Below are 21,418 nucleotides of genomic sequence, written 5' to 3'. Positions count from 1 at the left end.
TGTCGAACTTTGTCTTAATGTTCCTTGTGCACGCTTTTTGAGCAAGTGTCTAGATGTCTAGACAGCACTGTTATTCATGGTCGAGCACCTGCGGGCAGTTCTGGATGCAGGTCAAACGGCGGCGCTTGTTTTGTTAGATCTAAGCGCCGCCTTTGATACGGTCTCCCACGAAATTCTCCTGCAGCGTCTTGAGGAGATAGGGGTGACTGGCACTGCACACCAGTGGTTTCGTTCGTTTCTCATGGACCGTTCCTCCTGTGTGGCTGCCCCGCCCTATCAGTCCAAACGTCATCCTCTGTCTCTTGGGGTTCCGCAGGGTTCCTCGCTGAGTCCCACGTTGTTTAACATCTACGTGAGGCCGCTAGCTGAGGTTGTGAAGCTCTGTGGTATGACCATGGTGTCGTACGCAGATGATACCCAGCTAGCGGTCACGATCAGCGGGGACTCCGGGGCGGATGCCCCAAGATTCAGAGAAGGACTTCGGGCGGTGGCTGGTTGGATGACGTCTAACTGTCTCCAACTAAATGCCAAAAAAACAGAGGTGATGGTCTTTGGTAGGCGGACGGAATTATGGGGAGACACTTGGTGGCCTCCTGAGCTTGGTCCCACCCCCACTCCGGTTGTGGAGATCAAGAATCTGGGGGTTTGGCTGGACCCCTCCCTCAACTTTGTTGGCCACACCAAAAGGACGGCGGTGTGCTGCTTCGGCATCCTGCGCAATTTGAGACCTGCTCTTAAGTACTTCGATGCCGCAACCCGTCAACTCGTGGTACAAGCAACGGTTCTGGCTCGGCTGGACTATGCCAGCTCCCTTTTTATAGGGCTAAACCAGGCCGAGCTGACCCGTCTGCAAAGAGTGCAGAACGCAGCGGCCAGAGCAATCGTAGGTCTTCCTAGGTTTTGCTTGCCCACTCCAACTCTGCGAGCCTTGCACTGGTTACCCGTTAGGCAGCGGATCCACTTTAAAGTGCTGTGCATGTCTTTTAAGATTCTGAAGAGTCTGTCACCCCCCTTATTGCGTCAACTTTTGTGCCCCTACATCCCGGGCCGCACTCTGCGCTCTCTGGATCAAGAATTAGCAGTAGCCCCTCGTTTCAAACTCAGTCGGGCGGGGGGTCGCTCCTTTAGGGTGCGGGCAGCCGCACTTTGGAACGCTCTCCCCTTGAAAATCCGGACTCTTGGCGACTTGCTCTCCTTCCGCAAGGCCGTTAAAACCTTTCTGTTTTCTCAGCTATGTTAAATTTAACCTCCTTTTTTAATACTTTCTGCCCCTGGTTGTGTTGTGTTCGCCACCTTGTCGGTGCGCCGGGACGCTCCTTCGCTGGAGCAGCTGTGCGCAATACAAATAGCACTAACATAACATGTTTCTCTTTTGACACTTGACTGTAACAAGCGTCTTCTTCATTAAGATTGTCAGCACATAGAGTGAGTTAACTACAGGTGCATTTGGTGCAGCCACTCTACACCACCTTACCCCCCCCCCCCCCCGACAGATTGGTGCCATGGCGGCAACCCTACTGAAAGTTGTTTGTTTCCTTCGACGTTGGCCAGTTTGATTGCGCTGCCAGCATTTTTGCTCTGCCTCACCAGAGAAATAGAGATTTCTCGGACTCGACCCTAAAACAAGCTTTTACATCGACAGCATGAAAGATCATTACATGAACGTTCAGGTTTTTGTGGGTTTTTCTGTGGCAAAGAAAAGGAAAGATGTGCACAAGTGGACACTGTCAATGTGAAAAGTAATCTGAATAAAAAAACTATGCACTGGCCAAGAAGCAACCCCTGAAGGCCTGCGACAGCCATTCTACACTATGCTACAATTCACGACTTACAAAAAGAGACTGAGACACGGAAAATACCCTTATCACTTCTAGTTGATTTTAAGGGTTGAAAAAAGTGGTGCACAGTGTGGAATACAGTCACTTAATCTTCAGCACAGGAAAGAAAGATGACTTGGCACTCACCAACTATCATACAAAATGCAAGACTAAATTGAATTCAATTGTTTTACATCACACTTGAATAACCTAATGCACAGACCCATCCTAGCTTTTCCTAAAAAGAGGTTTATTTATTCAAAATCTTCTTTTTAAAAAGAAATACTTTAGTTTGGAGGTAGTCAACGTGTTGTATAGGCGTCCCCAAATGGAGATTTCTTAAGGGCATGGAAATAGTTTTTTTTTGTGTAGACAGGAGTTGTGCACACACGACTTGAAGCTACGTGAAGCCTGTTTGAAATAACTCGTTCAAAATCATGCACACATGAAGTGGATTCCCCTCCAAAATGTTTTGAGCCAGACTAAGTGTAAACGCTTTAGAAATACAAGCCCTGGTTTGTGATTGATTTTTATACATATATTAGCCATGCACCTGGCTGTCAGATTTATTTCAGGGGGTATGGTCCGTATTATGGGCCAGCAATGATTGCCAGTTTATACATTCAATAAAATTAGTATTTCTGCATAATTACTCATTCAGACCAATCCACGTCCTGTCGGTGAATATGGATAGCTCGGGCCCTGTCCACAGCCAAAAGCTTTATTCTAAGACAGTGGTGATGGCCCAAGACCACCTCACAAGATAAACGGTCAACTGAACTTCTCAGGCTTGCAGCCCCTGCGTGCCTCATGTATAAACAACTTGCCTGGAGATTTTGGAACACCACCTCCAAGACCTTGAGTCCATGTGCCACATGCTGTGATCCCTCGGCCCCATCCTCAAGTTGGATAAGAGAATGTTTAGACTTGATGTTCAAATTCAGTATATATAAAGACTTCAGTAATTGATTGACTTAAGGGAGACGTAGAGTATTGTGATTGAACTGTGCTTGGAAGTTAACTGTTCATGCACTTAGGAGTGGTCTTGCTGTTTACTCGGTCCACTGTATGATGGTTCCAAAGCTTTGACTGTTTGTCCTGTGCATGAGTCCCAGAGCGGAGTTTACACTTTGACTCATTTCCTTGTGTGATTGTCTGGAATTTTTTGAGTCCGCCTAAAAGTAGGGTGATAGATTTGGGCTAACCACACTCTAGATCAGGTCTACTTCAGTTCAGGAAGCAATATTCTGCATTAAGATAGCTAACTGGTCCTAAAACATTTTAGAACCTTTCTTTTGGTGGTGAATAGGGCACACTTCTATAGGAAGAATGTGCTGAGGGCATAACGAACTGTTAAGGTATGCCTCCTTTTATTTTGCTTAGCTCAACAGCTTTCATACCTCTTCCCACAAATAGTCTGTGTCTGTATGTAAAAGCAAAACCTTCTGGGACTTCTAGAGCAGAGGGGTCTTCCCAAGTGAATTTCTTTAGTTGTGAAATATGATGCCGATCCCCTCAGTGGTAATACATTTTCAACTTTTTTTGATCACTGAGTGTAGGAAGCTGGCTTTTTATGTAGTTTACCAAAAAGAGAATTCCAGTTGGCCCTTATTGGTTTACAGGGATTAAATTAATAATCCCAAATGCTCTCTTGTGGTAGAGTGGGTGAGCTGTTTAGGCTTGTCATAGGGTAATAATTAGTTGAGCATTTGTTGTACACACAGTCAATAAATGAGAAACACACTCCAGAAGAAACTCCAGAACAATTTGGAAAAATGACATTTCTATAGAATTTTAGACGCCAAGAACTTCATAACATGTTAAGTACTTTAGACGTTTTCAAATTTAACAGTAAAAACAGTAGAAAATACCTGGGTCAGATTTGAGATATGAGCCTTGAACGCTGTAATGCCATCCTAAGGGAGAATTATTCACTGTATAGGGTTACTTACGACTTACAGGACTGTTCTTCTGGACCTTAAGAGGAGTAGGGAGCAAGGTCCAAGAAACACGAAGAGTTAAATTTTACCTGCCTTGGGGTGGCTGGGTGCAGAGATGCTTTTAGTGGTGATAGACTCAAACGCTACACGCTATAGTTGATGGAAACAGTACATGTACAAGCAAGTCTGAAGAGCGAATGCTATGTTTTAGAACAAAAAGTTAAACACGCCTAGGACGGAAGATTTTGGAAATTGAACGGTTTTTGGGCAGTGGATGCCATGTGCTATGTTTTATCATTTAGCTGGTGTTATGTAGCACAAGAGTGATACTTGTGCCGCTGCCTACAGCTGAGATATAGTTTCATTTTAGTTGAAAGAGCATCCATCAGAAAAGTCACACACCTTTTGAAATGTTCATCCTGCCTAAGATATCTACTGTCGTACTGAAATGCACATTTACAGGCCTTCTCTCAACTGGGAGCTATCAGACTATCTTTCCTGTGTAAGTTTTCATAAAAAACATGCACCTAGCTTCTTGGGTGCACACTGAACACTTAGGGGGCATTTAACAGCTTTACCATGATAGGCTATCACCCAAGACAGCCATGCAATATTCATTGGAATGCTGTATTCACTAGATGGAGGTGATAGATCTGAGTAACTTTCAAATTAAAGCCTGAGTCCATTTGTCCCGATGCTCACAGCACTGAAGGCATTTTGTTTTAGTCGTATCATAATTGTTGAGAAATCTAGTACATAACTGAGGGTTTGAGGCATGTGGGCTGCTGAATTCATATCTTAGCATAGATCGCCGCCTAGTGTTGGGTCCGGATGATTGCACCTTTTTGTCTTGGAAGAGTCTTCGAAGTATCATGAGATAGGTGACTCCTCCCTTGGACTACAGTGCGCATTGGCATCCACTCCATCCTTAGATTGTTTTTTTCCGCCATTGGGTTCGGATGTTATTTCCTATACTCCAACTTCGGAACCGAAACTAACTACTTTCTAAGGCCAAAAGGCCTTCGAACTCGACGGTATTGTTTTCGCTCGGTACCCCTCGACTCCATTATCTTTTCACCTTGATCCGGTCATCGATGCGGGCCGTTGGGCCTTATCGACGCCACGTGCGACTTTCGGCGATGGAAAGGAGTCCATTTAAAAGGTGCCCACAATGCCATTCCAAGTTCCCGCATACTGACAAGCACACAGTATGCAACAAATTTTTGTCTCCTGAACACAAAGAAGAAAATTGGCCAGCGTGTGCCCAATTCCGATCCAAGAAAACCATCAGGACTCGACGGCCTGCCAGGCAAGAGATGCGGAAGTCTGCACCGGAACCGGAGAATATCTTCGAGGACGAACAAGATCTCCCCATAGCCGCCGACTCCGATCTTGAGATCGTCACCGTTGAGGACCAATCGGACTCCGATGACCAGATCACGCCGGGGCAAACTGAGTACTCAGCCCCCCACTCCACTCAGCCCAAAAAAGAAGGCTCCGGTCGAAGCATCGCCGAAAGGACTTAGCCAAGATCGAGATATTCCTTCGGAGAACCCACCTTTCGGCTCGGCTCCGAAGCCTAAACACACGCCTTCCGGTAACCCAGGCCCGAAGAAAGACATCGACCAAAAAAGAGCTTTCCAGCCAAAGGTCGTCGAACCGAAAAAGCTGGTCGACCCGAAAAGCGCAGAACAAAAGAGGGTGGTCCACCCAAACGTCATCGACCCGAAGACGAAGGTCGTCGATCCGAAGGGCGCGTACACCCAAAGAAGGTCGTCGAGCCCAAGAGGCCCTCGGCACCGAAAAACTCTGAACCGAAGAGCATAGTCGAGCCCAAGAAGACCTCTGAACCTAAAACCTTGGAACCGAAAAAGGCCGTCGAGGCCAAGAAGGTCGTCGATCCTAACAAAACAGACTAACCAAAAAAGGCCGCAGATCCTAAAAAAGGGGCCGATCACACAAAAAAGACAATGGACCCGAAAAAAACCCTTTCTTCGGACAAAAAACGTACAGAGCCAAGAACTCCCGTCGATCCGAAGGCCGTCGTCTACCCTAAAAAAGGCGCTGATCCAAAAAAGGACGCTGGAAAAAAAAAAGGCGTCGAACTAAAAAAAGGTTACCAAGCCGAAATCGGCAGTTGAGCCCAAAGAAGCTCCAACACCAAAGGCCCTCGAGCCAAAGACTCAAAAACAAGTCAATAAACCGAAGCCTTCAACGCCAAAACCAGGGAATGTCGAGGAAGAACTCTTCCATCCAGATCCGGTGACTGAAGAGCAACCACAATTATATATAGACCCTAAAACAGGACACGTGGTAGTTTACCACCGGAAGAAGAGGCCCTTACCACAAGACACTCCTTCTCCCGTTCCTACTAAGAAAAAAGACTTTGGGACATCTCCCTCAAGACCTTTTACTCCTCCTTTCTTTCCTGATATGCCTTTTGTACCTTACACATTCTGATTACAATGAGGGAAGAGGACATGGGGGAAGATCCTCAGTACACTTATGATGAACAAGTGGATCCTGATCCACAAGATGATACATGGGATGACCAAAATGAGCCTGACGAAGCGCAACCCATCCCAGACACTTCCCCATACCCTACAAAACCGTCGCCTATAGACGACACTATCATGTTTAATCAGCTTATAGACTGGGCTGCAAAATATCACAATGTTGACATGCACACTGACCCTATAGAGGGGTCCTAAAACATGCGCCAGACATTTTTAAAGATCCTGCTAGAGCGAGGGTGCTCAATCCGAGGATTGAGAAAAAATATAAGGCTGCCCCAGCAGATCCTACTTATATAAAACAACAATTGCCTTTAGATTCCTTAGTAGTTGCAAATGCTCGTAAAAGGGCTAACTCACAGACAACAGGAGATGCTCCCCCTCCTGATAAAGAATCTAAAATACTAGAAGCCTCAGGGAAAAAGGTCGCTTCACAAGCTGCAAATTCATGGAGAATTGCGAATACACAAGCTCTTCTAGCGAGATACGACAGAGCACACTACGACCAGCTCGAAAGTCTCATGCAACACCTACCAGAACCTTTTAAGGCGCAGGCTAACTACCTCATTCAGGAAGGCAAGTTCATTACCAATGCCTCCATCAAATGTGCGCTAGACGCAGCCGATACATCGGCCAGGTCTATCAATACCAATGTTCTACTGCGCAGACACGCGTGGCTATGCATATCTGGTTTTAAGAATGAGGTGCAATCCACCATCCTCAACCAACCAGTAAACCAAGATTTCCTGTTTGGCCCCGCAGTAGACACCATTTTAGATAAAATGAAGAAAGACACTGAAACTGCAAAATCAATGGGGGCACTTCAGTTCCAACAACATCGAGGTTCCTTTCGTCGCTCCTCATATAGAGGCTCAGGAAGAGGCAACACATCGCAAAGCTCCTCTACCTTCAAATTTAATACCCAGAGCACTTTAAAAAAAGGCTCCAATAGAGGAGGTTATAGGGGCAACAATAACAAAGGCAGGGGACGTGGAGGCAATAACACCCGAGCCTCCACTGCCACCAAACAGTGACTTCATCACACTCCCTCCAGACCATCTAACACCAGTCGGAGGCAGAATCAACCAATTCCTACCTGTCTGGAACGCACTTACCACAGACAGGTGGTTGAGACAAATTATCCAGTATGATTATTGCCTGGAACTAACTTCTACTCCACCCAACATACCACCCAAACACCGTCCTATGTCCAAAGAACACATAACACTGTTACAAAAAGAGGTCCAATCCATGTTACAAAAGGGCGCCATAGAGCCAGTCCCTTTTCAACATCAAGGAACAGGAGTATACTCTCTATACTTCCTAATTCCCAAAAAGGACGGGTCGCTCAGACCCATATTAGACCTCAGACCTCTGAACCAATACATACTGTCAGAGCACTTCCATATGATTACTCTACAACAAGTACTCCCGTTACTTCAGCACGACAACTTCTTCGCCACATTAGACCTCAGATGCATACTTCCACATACCTATACATCCAGCTCACAGGAAATATCTCAGGTTCACAATAGAAGGTCAACACTATCAGTTCAAAGTTCTCCCTTATGGAGTAACAACAGCCCTAAGAGTGTTCACAAAATGTCTAGCCATAGTGGCAGCACACCTCAGGAGGCAACACATCCACGTGTTTACATACCTCGATGATTGGATCATAAAAGCCAAATCGTACGCCCAATGTGCAAGCCATACGTCTTAAACATTCCAGCTGCTGAACAGTCTGGGTTTTTCCATAAATTACCCAAAATCTCATCTACAACCCTCCCACATACAACAATATCTGGGAGCTACCATTGATACATCAGTAGCAAAGGCATATCCAAATCCAGTCAGGATAGCCAACATGCAGACTCTAATTCAGAAGTTTCAGCCACAAAACTCCTTACCAGCTCGAGTGTTCATGCAACTCAAAGGCATGATGGCCTCCTGCATATTCATTGCCCCTCATGCCAGACTTCACATGCGTCCATTACAAGAATGCCTAACACGGCAGTGGAACCAAGCTCAAGACCAACTAAAAGACCTAGTGTTGGTAGACAGTCGCGCTTACAACTCTCTGCAGTGGTGGAACCCACAAAACCTTTCCAAGGGGAGACTGTTCCAAGAGCTGGTTCCACAAGCAGTACTAACAGCGGACGCATCACTGACCGGTTGGGGAGCCCACCTACATCAATACACAGTCCAAGGACTCTGGACAGTCAAGCAAAAGACACTGCATATCAACCACTTAGCGTTGCTAGCAGTATTTCTGGCACTGAAAGCATTCCAAAAATATGTAGACCACAAAGCTATGTTGATCCGGACGGACAACATGACAGCCATGTATTACATCCAGAAACAGGGAGGGACTCACTCTCTACAGCTTTCTCACCTAGGGCAGAGCATATGGAGGTGGGCAATCACAAAGAACAGGGAAACACCTGCCAGGGAAAGACAATCAAATAGCGGATCTGCTAAGCAGACAGTCAAAAAATACACGAATGGGAGATTCACCCTCAAGCTCTCCAACCATTCTTTCAAAAATGGGAGCATCCACAGATAGACCTGTTTGCCACAAACGAAAACTCAAAATGCCAGTACTTTGCCGCCAGGTTCCCACATCCATTGTCACAGGGCAATGCGATATGGATGAACTGGTCAGGCAGATTTGCGTACGCTTTTCCACCAGCCCCACTGATTCCGCTAGTGGCACGTAAACTACGTCAGCAGTCACTGACAATGATCCTGGTTGCTCCAACATGGGCGAGACAACCATGGTACTCAACATTCCTAGAACTCTCCGTGGTTCCACATCAAAGACTGCGTCTGTCGCCACATCTTCTAACTCAGAACCATGGAGAAATCAGGCACCCAGATCCCAATCAACTGAACCTAGCGATCTGGCTCCTGAAGTCTTAGAATTTGGATATCTCAACTTGCCTCCTGATTGTATGAACATTATCAAAAAGGCAAGACGACCAACTACTAGAGCATTCTATGCAGCCAAATGGAAAAGATTTGTAATTTATTGCAATAATAATGAAATCAATCCATTAGACGCTTTCATACAAAACATTATTTGTTACCTGTTGCATCTACAGAGATGCAATTTAGCATACTCTTCTATAAGACTACATCTTGCAGCTATAGCAGCATACCTCCAGAACAGTCAACACCTGTTCAAAGTTCCAGCAATCGAAGCTTTCATGGAAGGGCTTAAAAGAATAATCCCTCCAAAACATCCACCTTCACCAGTCTGGAACTTAAATATAGTACTTACCAGACTTATGGGACCTCCTTTTGAACCACTCCACTCATGTGAATTGTAATTTCTAACATGGAAGGTGGCATTTTTAATTGCCATCACTTCACTCAGACGACTAAGTGAGTTACAGGCTCTAACAATTCAGGAACCTTTCATGCGAATACATGCCAATAAAGTAGTACTACGTACTAACCCCAAGTTCATGCCAAAGGTCATAACCACTTTCCATATCAATCAGTCCATAGAATTGCCCGTTTTCTTCCAAAACCCGCAGTCCGTAGCTGAGAGAGCCTTACATACACTAGATGTAAGAAGAGCTATATTATATTATGTTGACAGAACTAAACCATTCGGGAAAACAAAGCAACTGTTTGTCGCTTTTTCACCGCAACATAAGGGTAACCCCATCTCAAAATCAGGAATAGCCAGATGGATAGTTAAATGCATTCAAATATGCTACCGCAAAGCTAAACGCACTCGAACAGTTCCCTCAAGAGCACTCTCTACGCTTAAAATGGGGGCATCCATGGCTTTCCTAGGAAACATTCCACTAGAAGACATCTGTAGAGCAGCTACATGGTCTACCATACACACTTTCACTAAACACTGTTGTGTAGATGTGCAATCGAAGCAGCAAGCTGCTGCAGGCCAAGCTGTCCTCAAAACTCTTTTTCAAACTGCTGCAGCTGGCACAGGTAACCACAGCTGGAGGAGATACTCCTATACAGTCTATGCACAGATATGAATTCAGCAGCCCACATGCCTCGAACGGAAAATGCTACTTACCAGTATGCATCTGTTCTTGGCATGTAGGGCTGCTGACATTCATATCGGCCACCCTCCTCCCCGGGGCCTGTCGCAGCTGCAGGATTTTCTTTGCATGGCCATCTTTTACTTTTCTATACTCCATCTTTGCCACAATGGCGAAAAACAATCTTAAGGATGGAGTGGATGCCCATGCGCACTGTAGTCCAAGGGAGGAGTCACCTATCCTGTGATACTTCGAAAACTCTTCCAAGACAACAAGGTGCATTCATCCGACCCAACACTAGGCGGCGATCTATGCTAAGATATGAATGTCAGCAGCCCTACATGCCAAGAACAGATGCATACTGGTAAGTAGCATTTTCCTTACATAATGGAACATCAAAACTAGGATAACTGTTTTGTGTTGGCTCATTCCTTTTTTTAGTTGCCCTGCTTTCTGCAGTTTACTAATCCCTTGTGGGTTGCTCTCATAGCTAAGTCTGTATTTGCTTTCTGTCTGCATGAGTCAAATTGTAGGTATTTACTTGATGTTCTTGGTGTTAAAGATGAACTGCTTGTTCCACCTGTTCAGTACCATATCCTGCAAAACCGATCAGCAAACAAAGGCTGAAAATGTGATCGATGCGTTAATAGTTTTCTTTATATTAATGTTAGTTTTTGTATCTTTTCTTGCCCCCCCCCTCTTTCTGTCACCACTTGCACAACTGCACGTCATTTGGACATTGTTTGTGACCTGTCTAGGATGAAAGCCAGAGGAATGAGGAGACACAGGAGGCAGAGAGCAGCAAGTGAGTTGGAGTGGATTGATTTTTAATTTAGCACTCAACCTGTTGGGGTGAGGCATAGTGGTGGCTCTCTAAATATTGTCAGTACCAGAGTGTGTTTTGCCACAAGGCTGTGTATGGGTCACTGGGGAAAATCCATAACTTGAAATGTTATTTGACAAGCCACAAGTCCAGCAAACCATGCAGTTGTTTTCACTATTTCTGTACAAGCCTCATCTGTATGCACTAAAAGGTGAGATAACTGATCTCAAAAATTTACTTCTCTTAAAAACTTTCTATACAAGACAAAACATGCTTCATATTTAAACAAGGACTTAAAACCTGTTACAAAAGTATTAAAAATGATTTGTGCTATATAGTGTACTAGTTCACAGGTCTTTTGTATGGAACTACATTTTTAGTCCGGGGAATCGCTTGTCTTTGGAGGCAAGAGCAATTATTTTTGAGGGAGGAGGAGATGAGCTGGATTGGAACGCTTGATCACTCAAATTAGTTGACTGAACCATGTTTGGGCTTACTTCTCTTGGGTCCCAGGGCAGTTGTCAAGTATAGGACAGTAACGGGTAGGGTTACTGTTATTTACCATTGGTGTCACATTACTATTCATTTAAATTAAGCGGCTGAGTAGCTTCATTTAATACCGATCTGTTCGACCCTTGTTCTGAGAGTCGGGTCTGACTCGAGGATTTGGTGTGAAGCTAGCTCCCTAAGAAATTAGCAATTTAGATAATAGATAAGTGAATACCTTTTTAAATACCCAGGCAGAATACTTTATTGCAGGATTAAATTAAATCATTACAATCTGGGACACCCTGAAAGGGGGAAGAACATCACAAATAAATACATATAAAAAAAAGCTTTGACTAAAACCATAACAAGAAGAAATGATGAGTCAAAATACATTGAATGAACATTAACACTAAGCGAGCTGTTCCTTTATAGACTGAAAGGGCTTCCCCTTTGCTCCCTTTCAGTTTGCTATAGCCCAAATGAGATGGGGGGGGGGGAGGACTTGATTTTGGTCCTTTAGCGAGCTGGGCAGTAAATTAATGTACAGGTGTGAAACTCGGCAGTTGCTGCTGAGATGCTAGTAAAGCAACTGCAGTTTTCATGAATTTCACAAAGCGAGTGGCTGGCTGTGCGGATTCACCTCTGACATATTTCTACGGGGCCTCGGCAAGTCCAGACATTTCAAATGCGCCAAATCAATCAAAGCCAGAACTTCTGTAGGAGGAGCAGCTCATCACAGATGCAGAGTACATTGATCATCGATTCTTCTCCCTTAACACAGAGACAGCATTTTTGTCAATGTCAACCAGATTCCTTTGGACATACCCATGGGATTCCAGAGGAATTAATCTGAAGCGCAAGCCCATTAGCTGATGTTTCATAATCCATTTGAGAGGCCAAGAAAAATAGGGTGGGATGGTCCCGGGCTTAACAGCATAGAATCCATCCAGCCATGACCCAATTTCTTCACTGTCTGTACATCACAATCTGTTGATATTAGTCTACCTTGTTTAATCAGCAGTTTTGCTCCCATGAGAACCGGCAGGTGGCTTGTCTGGATTGGACATGCTTCAATGGTATGATTTAAATACTTGTGCCAGTTTGTTGCCGGATTCCTTATCAGTTCCTATATGCAATTTTTAGGTCTCGCCTAGGCAGCGCGCACGCCATGCTCTAGGAGGACCTTTAGCCGTCGGTCTTCACTTTTTCCAAGCACTGCACTCGTGCTTGTGGCGGCATACACCTTGCGTGAGCGAACAGCGGCGCCCCACAAGCACTTATTTCTCATAACTTGGTATATGAGCTAATTTGCATCAGCCTGTCTGCCAGAGGGGCCTGGTCTGATTTACTCCACTGAAACAGTAGTCTGTTTGCTATTTGTATTCAGCAAGAAGTAAAACTCCATGTTTAAAAATACTGCAAACGTGGTGGGAAGAAGTTTGTCTTTACACTGTTCTGTTTCACTGCTAATGTTAATGTTACATGGTTTTCAAAAATGATATAATGTTAAAGCACCGCACTGGGATCTGTGTAACAAAGATATTCAGCACAATACTGTTCTGTGGAGCTGGTTGGTATTGACAAGTAGTTCTTTCTGTAGAGACATGGTGTGAATGCAACACTGACCGCCATCAGAGAACTTACCTTTGTCAGTCTCAGTTCTAGGAGCAAAGTCACATTACATTGAGTACGTCCCTCACCTTGATCCTAATTTTTTGTTAGAATCTCACACATTGGAGCACATTTTCATTCTGTCTAACTCAAACACCATGCAGGAATCTTTCCCACTTTATGCCAGCTTCACGTTTTGGAAAACAGTCTTACTTAGTGAATGGGAGTTTTACTTCCCACTCATTGTCGGTTTCACTTCTTGAAACGCAATCTCATTAATTGTAAAGCACAGCCTCACTCAGTTGATTGCTGTCTCACACTATGGGGGTACAGTCTCGCGTACTAAGTGTGAGTTCACACCTTCAAGCGTAGCCTCACTCATTGTGTGAGGGTTCAGTGCTTAGTGCAAAGCCTCTGTCATCGAGTATGCATTTGTGTCAGGGAAAAAGTCTTGCTCGTCAGGAGTGAATTTCACTTGATGGAGCACTATGTCACTATCTGACCTTGAATTTATTTGTCTTGGGACGCGCTTTTGCTGATTGGCTGTAAGTCATCAAACTTAGCCTCCCTCCTTAGGTATGCGTCACATACTCTTATGAACTTTTTCACTTATTTCATGGGAATCCCAAACTTTGAGGCGCGTAGCTTCGCTCCCTGGCGACGAGGCTTCCCCAAGGTCCTATTGACAAAAAATAACTGTTCACGGGGGATTTTGGTATGAATTCTCAGATTCACTAAGGTGACCTTGACATGTTTGTGGAGTCATTCCTAGAGTCCTAAATTAGAGGATAGTGTCTCTGGTGTCGGAATGAGGGCCGGAGACTGCAGTGTAGTGTGAGATATCAATGGTGGAATCATGAGACTCATTTTCTTGTCGTAGCTTCACCACTTCATTAAACTGTGTGATCCTGAGTATACCATATAATCACCCACTTTATCAATTTCCACATTTGTAAACATCTGGATGGATCAGGCCAGCACCTCCAGAATTACATTTTATAATTAAAGTGCATATTCTTTTTTTAATGTTTCATGTCACTTTGTCGCAGTCGTGGGCTGTGTGGGTTGATGCTCTCCCTTCCCTGCGAAAATCTGCTCATATTTCCCTAAATGATTGCAACCCAGTCTGCTCTGTATCAAATGGCCACATTCCAGAAGCTACTGGGGGAAGTCTGTACATTCGACCCCAGCATCTGCATGTGTAACAGGAGCAAGAGTGCGTCAACATGGAATGCACCCCTAAAGACTGGCATGCCCTCCTTCCAAGGGAGGGCGATGGGAAAAGTCAATCTGAGAGGCAAGATGGCAACAGAGCGTACACAATACTTGTCCGAACAAAATATATTATTGCTTTTGCTGACGGCCCGCACTCTGTCAAAATCGAACATTCCTACAACTATTGTAGGCGCTTTCACCAATAATAGTCTTAAAACACTTTTCCACAAAATTTGTATTGATAATTTTTTTATAAAAAATACACATTCAAAAGACACACATTATGCATAACTTTTTTTCATTACTTCAGATGGCACCCTTGCTACGCCACAAAACATATTTTCGGCCGAGAGTTCTCAGTGCTACATTTTGTCGCAACCATCGTTTGATATCTCAAGTTTTGTCGATCCGATGTGTATTAGTTCATAATAACATGCACGGTAACATGAAGAACCCACAGTACCACTGGCAGTGTAGTTTAAACTGACCTTCCTCTCTGAATAAATCGGTTGCTTCAGAATGGTTAAACCTGTTTTAACCTGCTTACCTTTACATACAAGCAATATGTGAAGATTGACGTTGTATCTTCCATATTGCTGCTGCAGCTTTTCTAGTGACCAGTAGGTGTCAATGAAAGGCCCCTAATGGGTGTTGTTTAAACATGGCTCTGTTAACAATGTTGCATTCAGAACAGGATGAATGGTGAATAGACCGCTGGTGAAACCAAAGAGAAGCTGTGGGGGTGTGGAGTAGGTACCTTCAAAACAAGCATTGGCATAGCCAATAGGTCTCGCCTTGGGGACCCTCTAAGTGTTTAGTTATCCAGCACAATATGCCTGCTCGGCTTTCTGGCTCTCTCGCTTGTGCTCTCTGGCGTGCGCCGCCCCAGGCTCTCTGGGGTGCGCTGCCCCAGGCTCTCTGGGGTGCGCCGCCCCAGGCTCTCCGGCGTGCGCCGCCCCAGGCTCTCTGGCGTGCGCCGCCCCAGGCTCTCTGGCGTGCGCCGCCCCTGGGTGCGCCGCCCCTGGCTCTCTGGCGTGCGCCGCCCCTGGCTCTCTGGCGTGCGCCGCCCCTGGCTCTCTGGCGTGCGCCGCCCCTGGCTCTCTGGCGTGCGCCGCCACTGGGTGCGCCGCCCCTGGCTCTCTGGCGTGCACCGCCCCTGGCTCTCTGGCGTGCGCCGCCCCTGGGTGCTCCGCCCCTGGCTCTCTGAAGTGCGCCGCCCCTGGGTGCACCGCCCCTGGCTCTCTGGCGTGCGCCGCCCCTGGCTCTCTGAAGTGCGCCGCCCCTGGCTCTCTGGCGTCCGCCGCCCCTGGCTCTCTGGCGTCCGCCGCCCCTGGCTCTCTGGCGTCCGCCGCCCCTGGCTCTCTGGCGTCCGCCGCCCCTGGCTCTCTGGCGTCCGCCGCCCCTGGCTCTCTGGCGTCCGAGAAAGTAAGCTTTAATAGAGTAACCAGAGTAAATGCTCAGCCTTCTCCTGAGTGTAATAGTTTTCTAATAACGTGATGGGACATAGGTGGGGCAGAGAGAAACACCTTGCCTAGCAAGTACTGATTCTAAAGGTAATTGAGCAGTCTAATTACTGTCTCCTTGTTGCTAACAAGGCATTAAGTTGGTTTGGCTCTTGCTTCAAGAGCACTGCAATAGCCTTTGCTAGAAAGAATTTCTATACATAGCCTGAGTATTGATCTCTTGTTTCTGTGGTTTCTCCCCTAGCACCAAGAGAAAGAGTCCCAGTCCCAGTCCCAGCAAGAACAAAGATGAGCAGGAAAGGTAAGAGAAGACTCTAGAATTGTGTGATACCTGGATGCTAGTGTGGTTTTCCATTTCAGTCCCACAAAGCTTCCTTTGACTCACATCGCTTTTGGATGGAAGTTAGTGTGCAGGGAACTAAATATAACTTCCTGATGCCTTTTTGCCACATTATCAGAGTCACGTTAATTGATCCAGAATGATCGCATCTTTAAATTGAGATCTCATGCTGTCCTCTTCCCATGTGCAATGTCAAGGGAGTAATTGCCAAATAGCAACGCAAACAGGATACCTGGACCTTGTGTCAACATGAACCAGACACTTAAGCAGCCCACCCTTGAAAAATTTGTGAGCCCTTGTCCATGTGATCAGTATTGAGTTAAAAGAGCCCAATGAAACTTAATGTCAATCTGTTGTCTCTACAAAATACTCTTTATTTAGTAAAAGTCTAAATGAGTAAATTTCTGTGCGAATGGTCTAACCCGCGCGGAAGCTAGGTTATGCGCATTAATAGTGGCAAGGGGTCACTTTAAAAGAATATTTTTGTCAGAACATTTAGTGACTCTTTAGTTTCAGTATGTGGACGTGTGTACTGTATTCCCTTAAGCTGTAGCTTAAGGGAACTGAGTTTATTGGCTTTTAATATGCATTACCTTATTGAGGTAAGAGACATTTTGAACTGAGGTTTTGTTTCGGTTTGCTCAAGAAACCTAGTTTGGTAAGCAATATTGCGGATTTTCCCCTCCATGTAACTTTTGCAGAGATCATCTGTATGCAGAAGTTTCTTTATTTCCAGTGTTTTTATATTGCAGTTAGGAAATTCTAAAACACATGCACATGTCAAAATAAACGCTAAATCCTTTCACTGTATCTTTGAATTAATTGATATGCTGTGCTGACAACTTTTTCTACACTGTTAGCATGTAATGTTAAGATGTTGAGAACCCATTGGTCTCTAAAATATCAAAGCACTATGTATGTTTTACTTTTGTGATCATTTTATGTTGATATTATTCACAATTTAAATGGTGTAAATGACTTAGCAAACATGCCTATAGTTTACACAAATATTAAAACGGGAATGTAAGACAAATTAATACATAAAAGCTGCATCCTAACCATCTGAGCACATTTTGGGAGCGGTTTCTCAGAAAATATGCTAATAACCTCTTCAGGTCATACTGATTTGTATCCTTGTACTCCTTCCCTTTGGGCAACTAATTATTATTATTATTGTTTTGCACTCAGTGACCATGGGCATTTTCTAGCTTCTTTCCTTTTGTGCTGCACACACAACACACACCCACAGACGCCCTCAACAGTGCTCTGCGTTGATCTGTCATCACACAAACTCGTCCATTGCTTCCCCTACTCTTCCCCTGGCTTTCTTTTTTCCTCTATTTTTTCACACCTAGACTCCAGTACCTTTATTTCCTATGCGCGGCTCATCACCCCAACCCTATGCACACTCTCTTCCTCCATTTTACCCTATATGCCTCACAGTCCTTTCAAACTTTTTAGAAGTTTTTGGTAGGGCCATTTCGCTTGTCAAAATGTGCTTTTGCACTAGTAAAATGTACGTTTTTATTTACCAATCCAAGTGGCATCTCTGCACTGATGGTTATAATGTGCACAGAGTCCAGGCCTAACACAGAAAAGTGTAAGACTTTTATTGCACAATATTGACAAATAATGGACATAGACAAAAAAATATGAGATACATACCAAATAAAAAGAAAAAAAGCTTTGGTTTTCATTTTATTTTAAGACCAAGATCTTCGCAATAAGGTTTGTACGTTTTTAACTAAAAATACTTTTTACTTTCAACAGTTAACATTTAATGCAATTTCTGAACAGTTCAATGTTATCCTATGGAGGAAAACAATAAGGAGGTTTAACAGGTAAGTACAACACTTACAATTCCAGTTGTCAGGACCAAATGTCAGCGAGGGGCACCGGTCAAGTGAGTCCCAGAACTGCACCACCAGCGGCACAGGGGCGGCCGGGTACAGAGGTCAAAATCGGAGTTTGGCCCAATGCTTTTCAATGGAGCCACACTGCTTGCAGGTTAGTGAATCGGTTGCAGGGGGGCAAGCTTTGGGGGTTAGGACCAACACAGGGGCACAAAGCAGCACCAAACATACATTAGGAGCGGCTCAGGGGCAGTCTGGTGCTATTTCAGCGTCTGGTGCCCAATGTTTCTCAGTGAGGTTTCTGCTTTCGACAAACAGTCTGCCAGTCATTGCAGGAGTGAGACCAATGACAGTAGAGGTAAGTAGAGATGTAGGGGAATGTAGAGGTATGGTCGGTTCAGCTCACCAAGGTCCTGGGGCGTTGGTTGGAGGGGTGCCTTTCGACTGTGCAGTCTTCTCACCGAAGCCGGTCAGGGGGAGCCTCTGAATTCACACTGCATGCACCATCGTAGAGGCCAGGAGAGGTCACTCAATGCTGGATTCGAGGTCAGGCTCGCTGGGGAGACTTGCCTGGATAGGTGAGCCAATCAGACCCAGGCCGTGGGCGTAGGGTCCAGAGTCTGAAGGAGACTTAGATCCACCTGGATCCAGAGTCTTTGTACTGTGTTTCTTCTGGATAGAGCTTCTGTCCTTGGGGATTGGATTTTTTTTCAAAGACAACTGTCCTACTAGGGTTTTCAGAGGTCACTGGCAGCAAGACCAAGGTTTGTGAAGCTGGAGACAGACCGGTAGGCCTGGGGCCAAGGCAGTCGTCATCTTCAGTCTTCTCTGCAGGGATGTCTTCTCTCTTCTTAGGTCATTGCGGATCTAGTTTTCAGGTCTGGAGGAGCTACCTAACTATTACATTTAGGGACGTTTTAGGGGAGTAGCAGGTTGGGCCAATGGGCACCTTACCTGAGGTGACTACACCCTCAGTTATCCCACCCTCCTGTGAGAGGGGGCATAGACCTAACCCTGAAGATGGTGGGGACTGAAAGATGTGCTTAACCTCGCCTCCCCCACCTTAAGCGTGGAGTTGGCAGAGGTGGGCACACTTCCTATTCTTCTAGGTTTTCCCACCCAAAGTGGGGGTGTAAACTGGCGCTGCAGTCTGCTGCTACCAGCAGAGGCTAGGGGTCGCATTACAAAGGCGGCAGGCCTTTGAAGCTTCCCCTTGGAGCACTGGCCCATCCTAGGGGAAGAAGTTTTACTCCTCTGCTCAGGAAAAGCATTTCTCCTGGTCCCAGAGAGCAGAGGCTGTCCACTCAGGGGGTCCAGAAACATGTCTGTGTATGGCAGGCTAACTAAACCCAGGAAGTGGCCACACCAGGACCGGTAGATTTTCAGGGGGCCCCTCTGAGGTGTCCCATTAGTACATGATGTAATAAAGCTCACATTGGCATCAGCGTGGATTTAGTACAAGGAGTTGTTTGGATCCAGTCACTCCTGATTTCAGTGATGCCATGATGGTGCTGGGGGAACTAGAGTTGTCGAGTTACCAATCCACATACTCTTCATGGCTGCCCTGGCACTTACACTTAATTATTGTAGGGGCATATATACTCTCTAAGATAGGTCCTCACCTGTGGTACAGTGCACACCCTGCCTTGGGGCTGTAAAGCGTTGTAAAGAGGTGACTTAAGACATATACCTGCAGGCAGTGCTGGCTGACCTGGCACACAGTCAGTGTGCCATGTCAACTTTGTCATGCTGCAGTGGCACCTAGGGGACCTTCTTCAGTCCCAGTGACCTAGGTACCCAGGTACAATTTACTAGGGACTTAAAGGGGCCTGAAAGAACAATTGTGTATTAGTGTATTTAAAAAAATTAAAAAACCCTTTTTACAGCTAAAGCTCTGGCACAGGGGACGTGGTTGACTGGGACTCTGTGCACTACAAACGAAACCTCATTTAATACCAGGAAAAAAGTGGGGGCTAACCATGTCAAAAGAGGCACTTTTTCACACCCCCTATATGACCAATTCCAGGCCCAGAGTTTTTAGGTTTTGCCTCGCCAAAAAGATGCGCTCTGCGCATCTTTTTCGCGCAGGCGAAATCCTGATGAGATCTGTAGTGTGGCTTTGGTTCGGCCCTCGTCATTCATTGGCTGGCTCCATAAATGGAGCCTAGCCATTGGACGAGGGGCCTGTCCGTCAATGCCGGACCAGATTCGGGGGCGTTCCCGACATTCTTTGGCTTTTGCCGACGTCACGCGACGCCGGGAACGCCCCCGATTCTGTTCCGGCATTGCCGGCACCTCCCTTGCTCCCCCTCCCGCTTGTTTCCTGGTGCCCGCCTTCGTGCTCCGGCCGGCCGTCGTCAGCGTCTCTCCTCCCCCTTTCCCGCCCCCTCCCGCTTGTTTTGGTGCCCGTCTTCTGCTCCGGCCGGCCGTCGTCAGCTCTCTCCTCCCCCTTTCCCGCCCCCTCCCGCTTCTCTCTGATGCAACATTAACGAGAGTCTTCATTACACGGAAACAGTCAGAAATAAAACAAAACACATCAATTTATGCACCATAGAATGTTAAGCGTGCACAACAAAATACTCTGCAACCCACACATCAGGTGTGGGGGCGATCAGTCAGTGACAGCAGCATCACGGGGGCTGCTCCTGATAGCCCAATGATCACGCCGGAGGCATCAGTGCCAAGAGCGGCTCTCGCTCTCCCCGGGCTCAAAGGGGGAGTAAAGTCCACGATCCCTCGCTCTTCCGTGTGTGACAGGTAGCTCGGGCTGTGAGAGCACGCGTGGTGGTGACCTACGGGAGTGAAGACCCCAGGGAGCTGAGTCAGTGCTCGTGAAAGGTGCGGGGCCCGCTAAGGTGCACTGGCGCTGCTTGGTCAGCGCTTACCCAACCCACCTCATCCTGCCCTTTCTCTGCCCGAGCTCACCCGCCGTTGCTGCCTGCCGCCCTCTGTCCCTTGTCATCCTGCCCTTGACCTTGATCCCTCGGGCTCACCCGCGCTGGTCCCCCCCCACCCCCCGCATCTACGTCCTGCCCTTGATCCTGCTTACCTGCACGATGTGTGTGACAAACTGCAAATATTAGATCGACAACACATAAAAACATCCAATAAAAATCAAAGAACGACAAGACCAATTAAACAAGGCACACGTAGGGCCGTGGAGCTTCAGAGTGCAGAGTGGAGCTTCAGAGTGCAGAGTGGAGCTTCAGAGTGCAGAGTGGAGCTTCAGAGTGCAGATTCAGAGTGGAGCTTCAGAGTGCAGAGTGGAGCTTCAGAGTGGAGCTTCAGAGTGGAGCTTCAGAGTGGAGCTTCAGAGTGGAGCTTCAGAGTGGAGCTTC

General features: G+C 46.2%; 1 protein-coding gene across 2 annotated transcripts in view; it reads left to right on the top strand.

The window, feature by feature from the left end:
• RBM23 (RNA binding motif protein 23) overlaps positions 1–21,418 on the top strand; it is a 501,634-nt gene that overhangs the window by 146,527 nt on the left and 333,689 nt on the right. For both annotated transcript variants that reach the window (XM_078644883.1, XM_078644882.1), the window contains exons 3-4: positions 11,045–11,091; positions 16,132–16,188. In XM_078644883.1, the coding sequence (XP_078501009.1) occupies positions 11,045–11,091; positions 16,132–16,188 (104 nt within the window). The remainder of the gene's footprint in view (positions 1–11,044; positions 11,092–16,131; positions 16,189–21,418) is intronic.

The sequence above is a fragment of the Lissotriton helveticus genome, chromosome 5_1, assembly GCF_964261635.1.
Source record: "Lissotriton helveticus chromosome 5_1, aLisHel1.1, whole genome shotgun sequence".
In the NCBI taxonomy this organism is placed as follows: Eukaryota; Metazoa; Chordata; class Amphibia; order Caudata; family Salamandridae; genus Lissotriton; species Lissotriton helveticus.
This window is presented reverse-complemented; position numbering and strand designations above follow the sequence as displayed.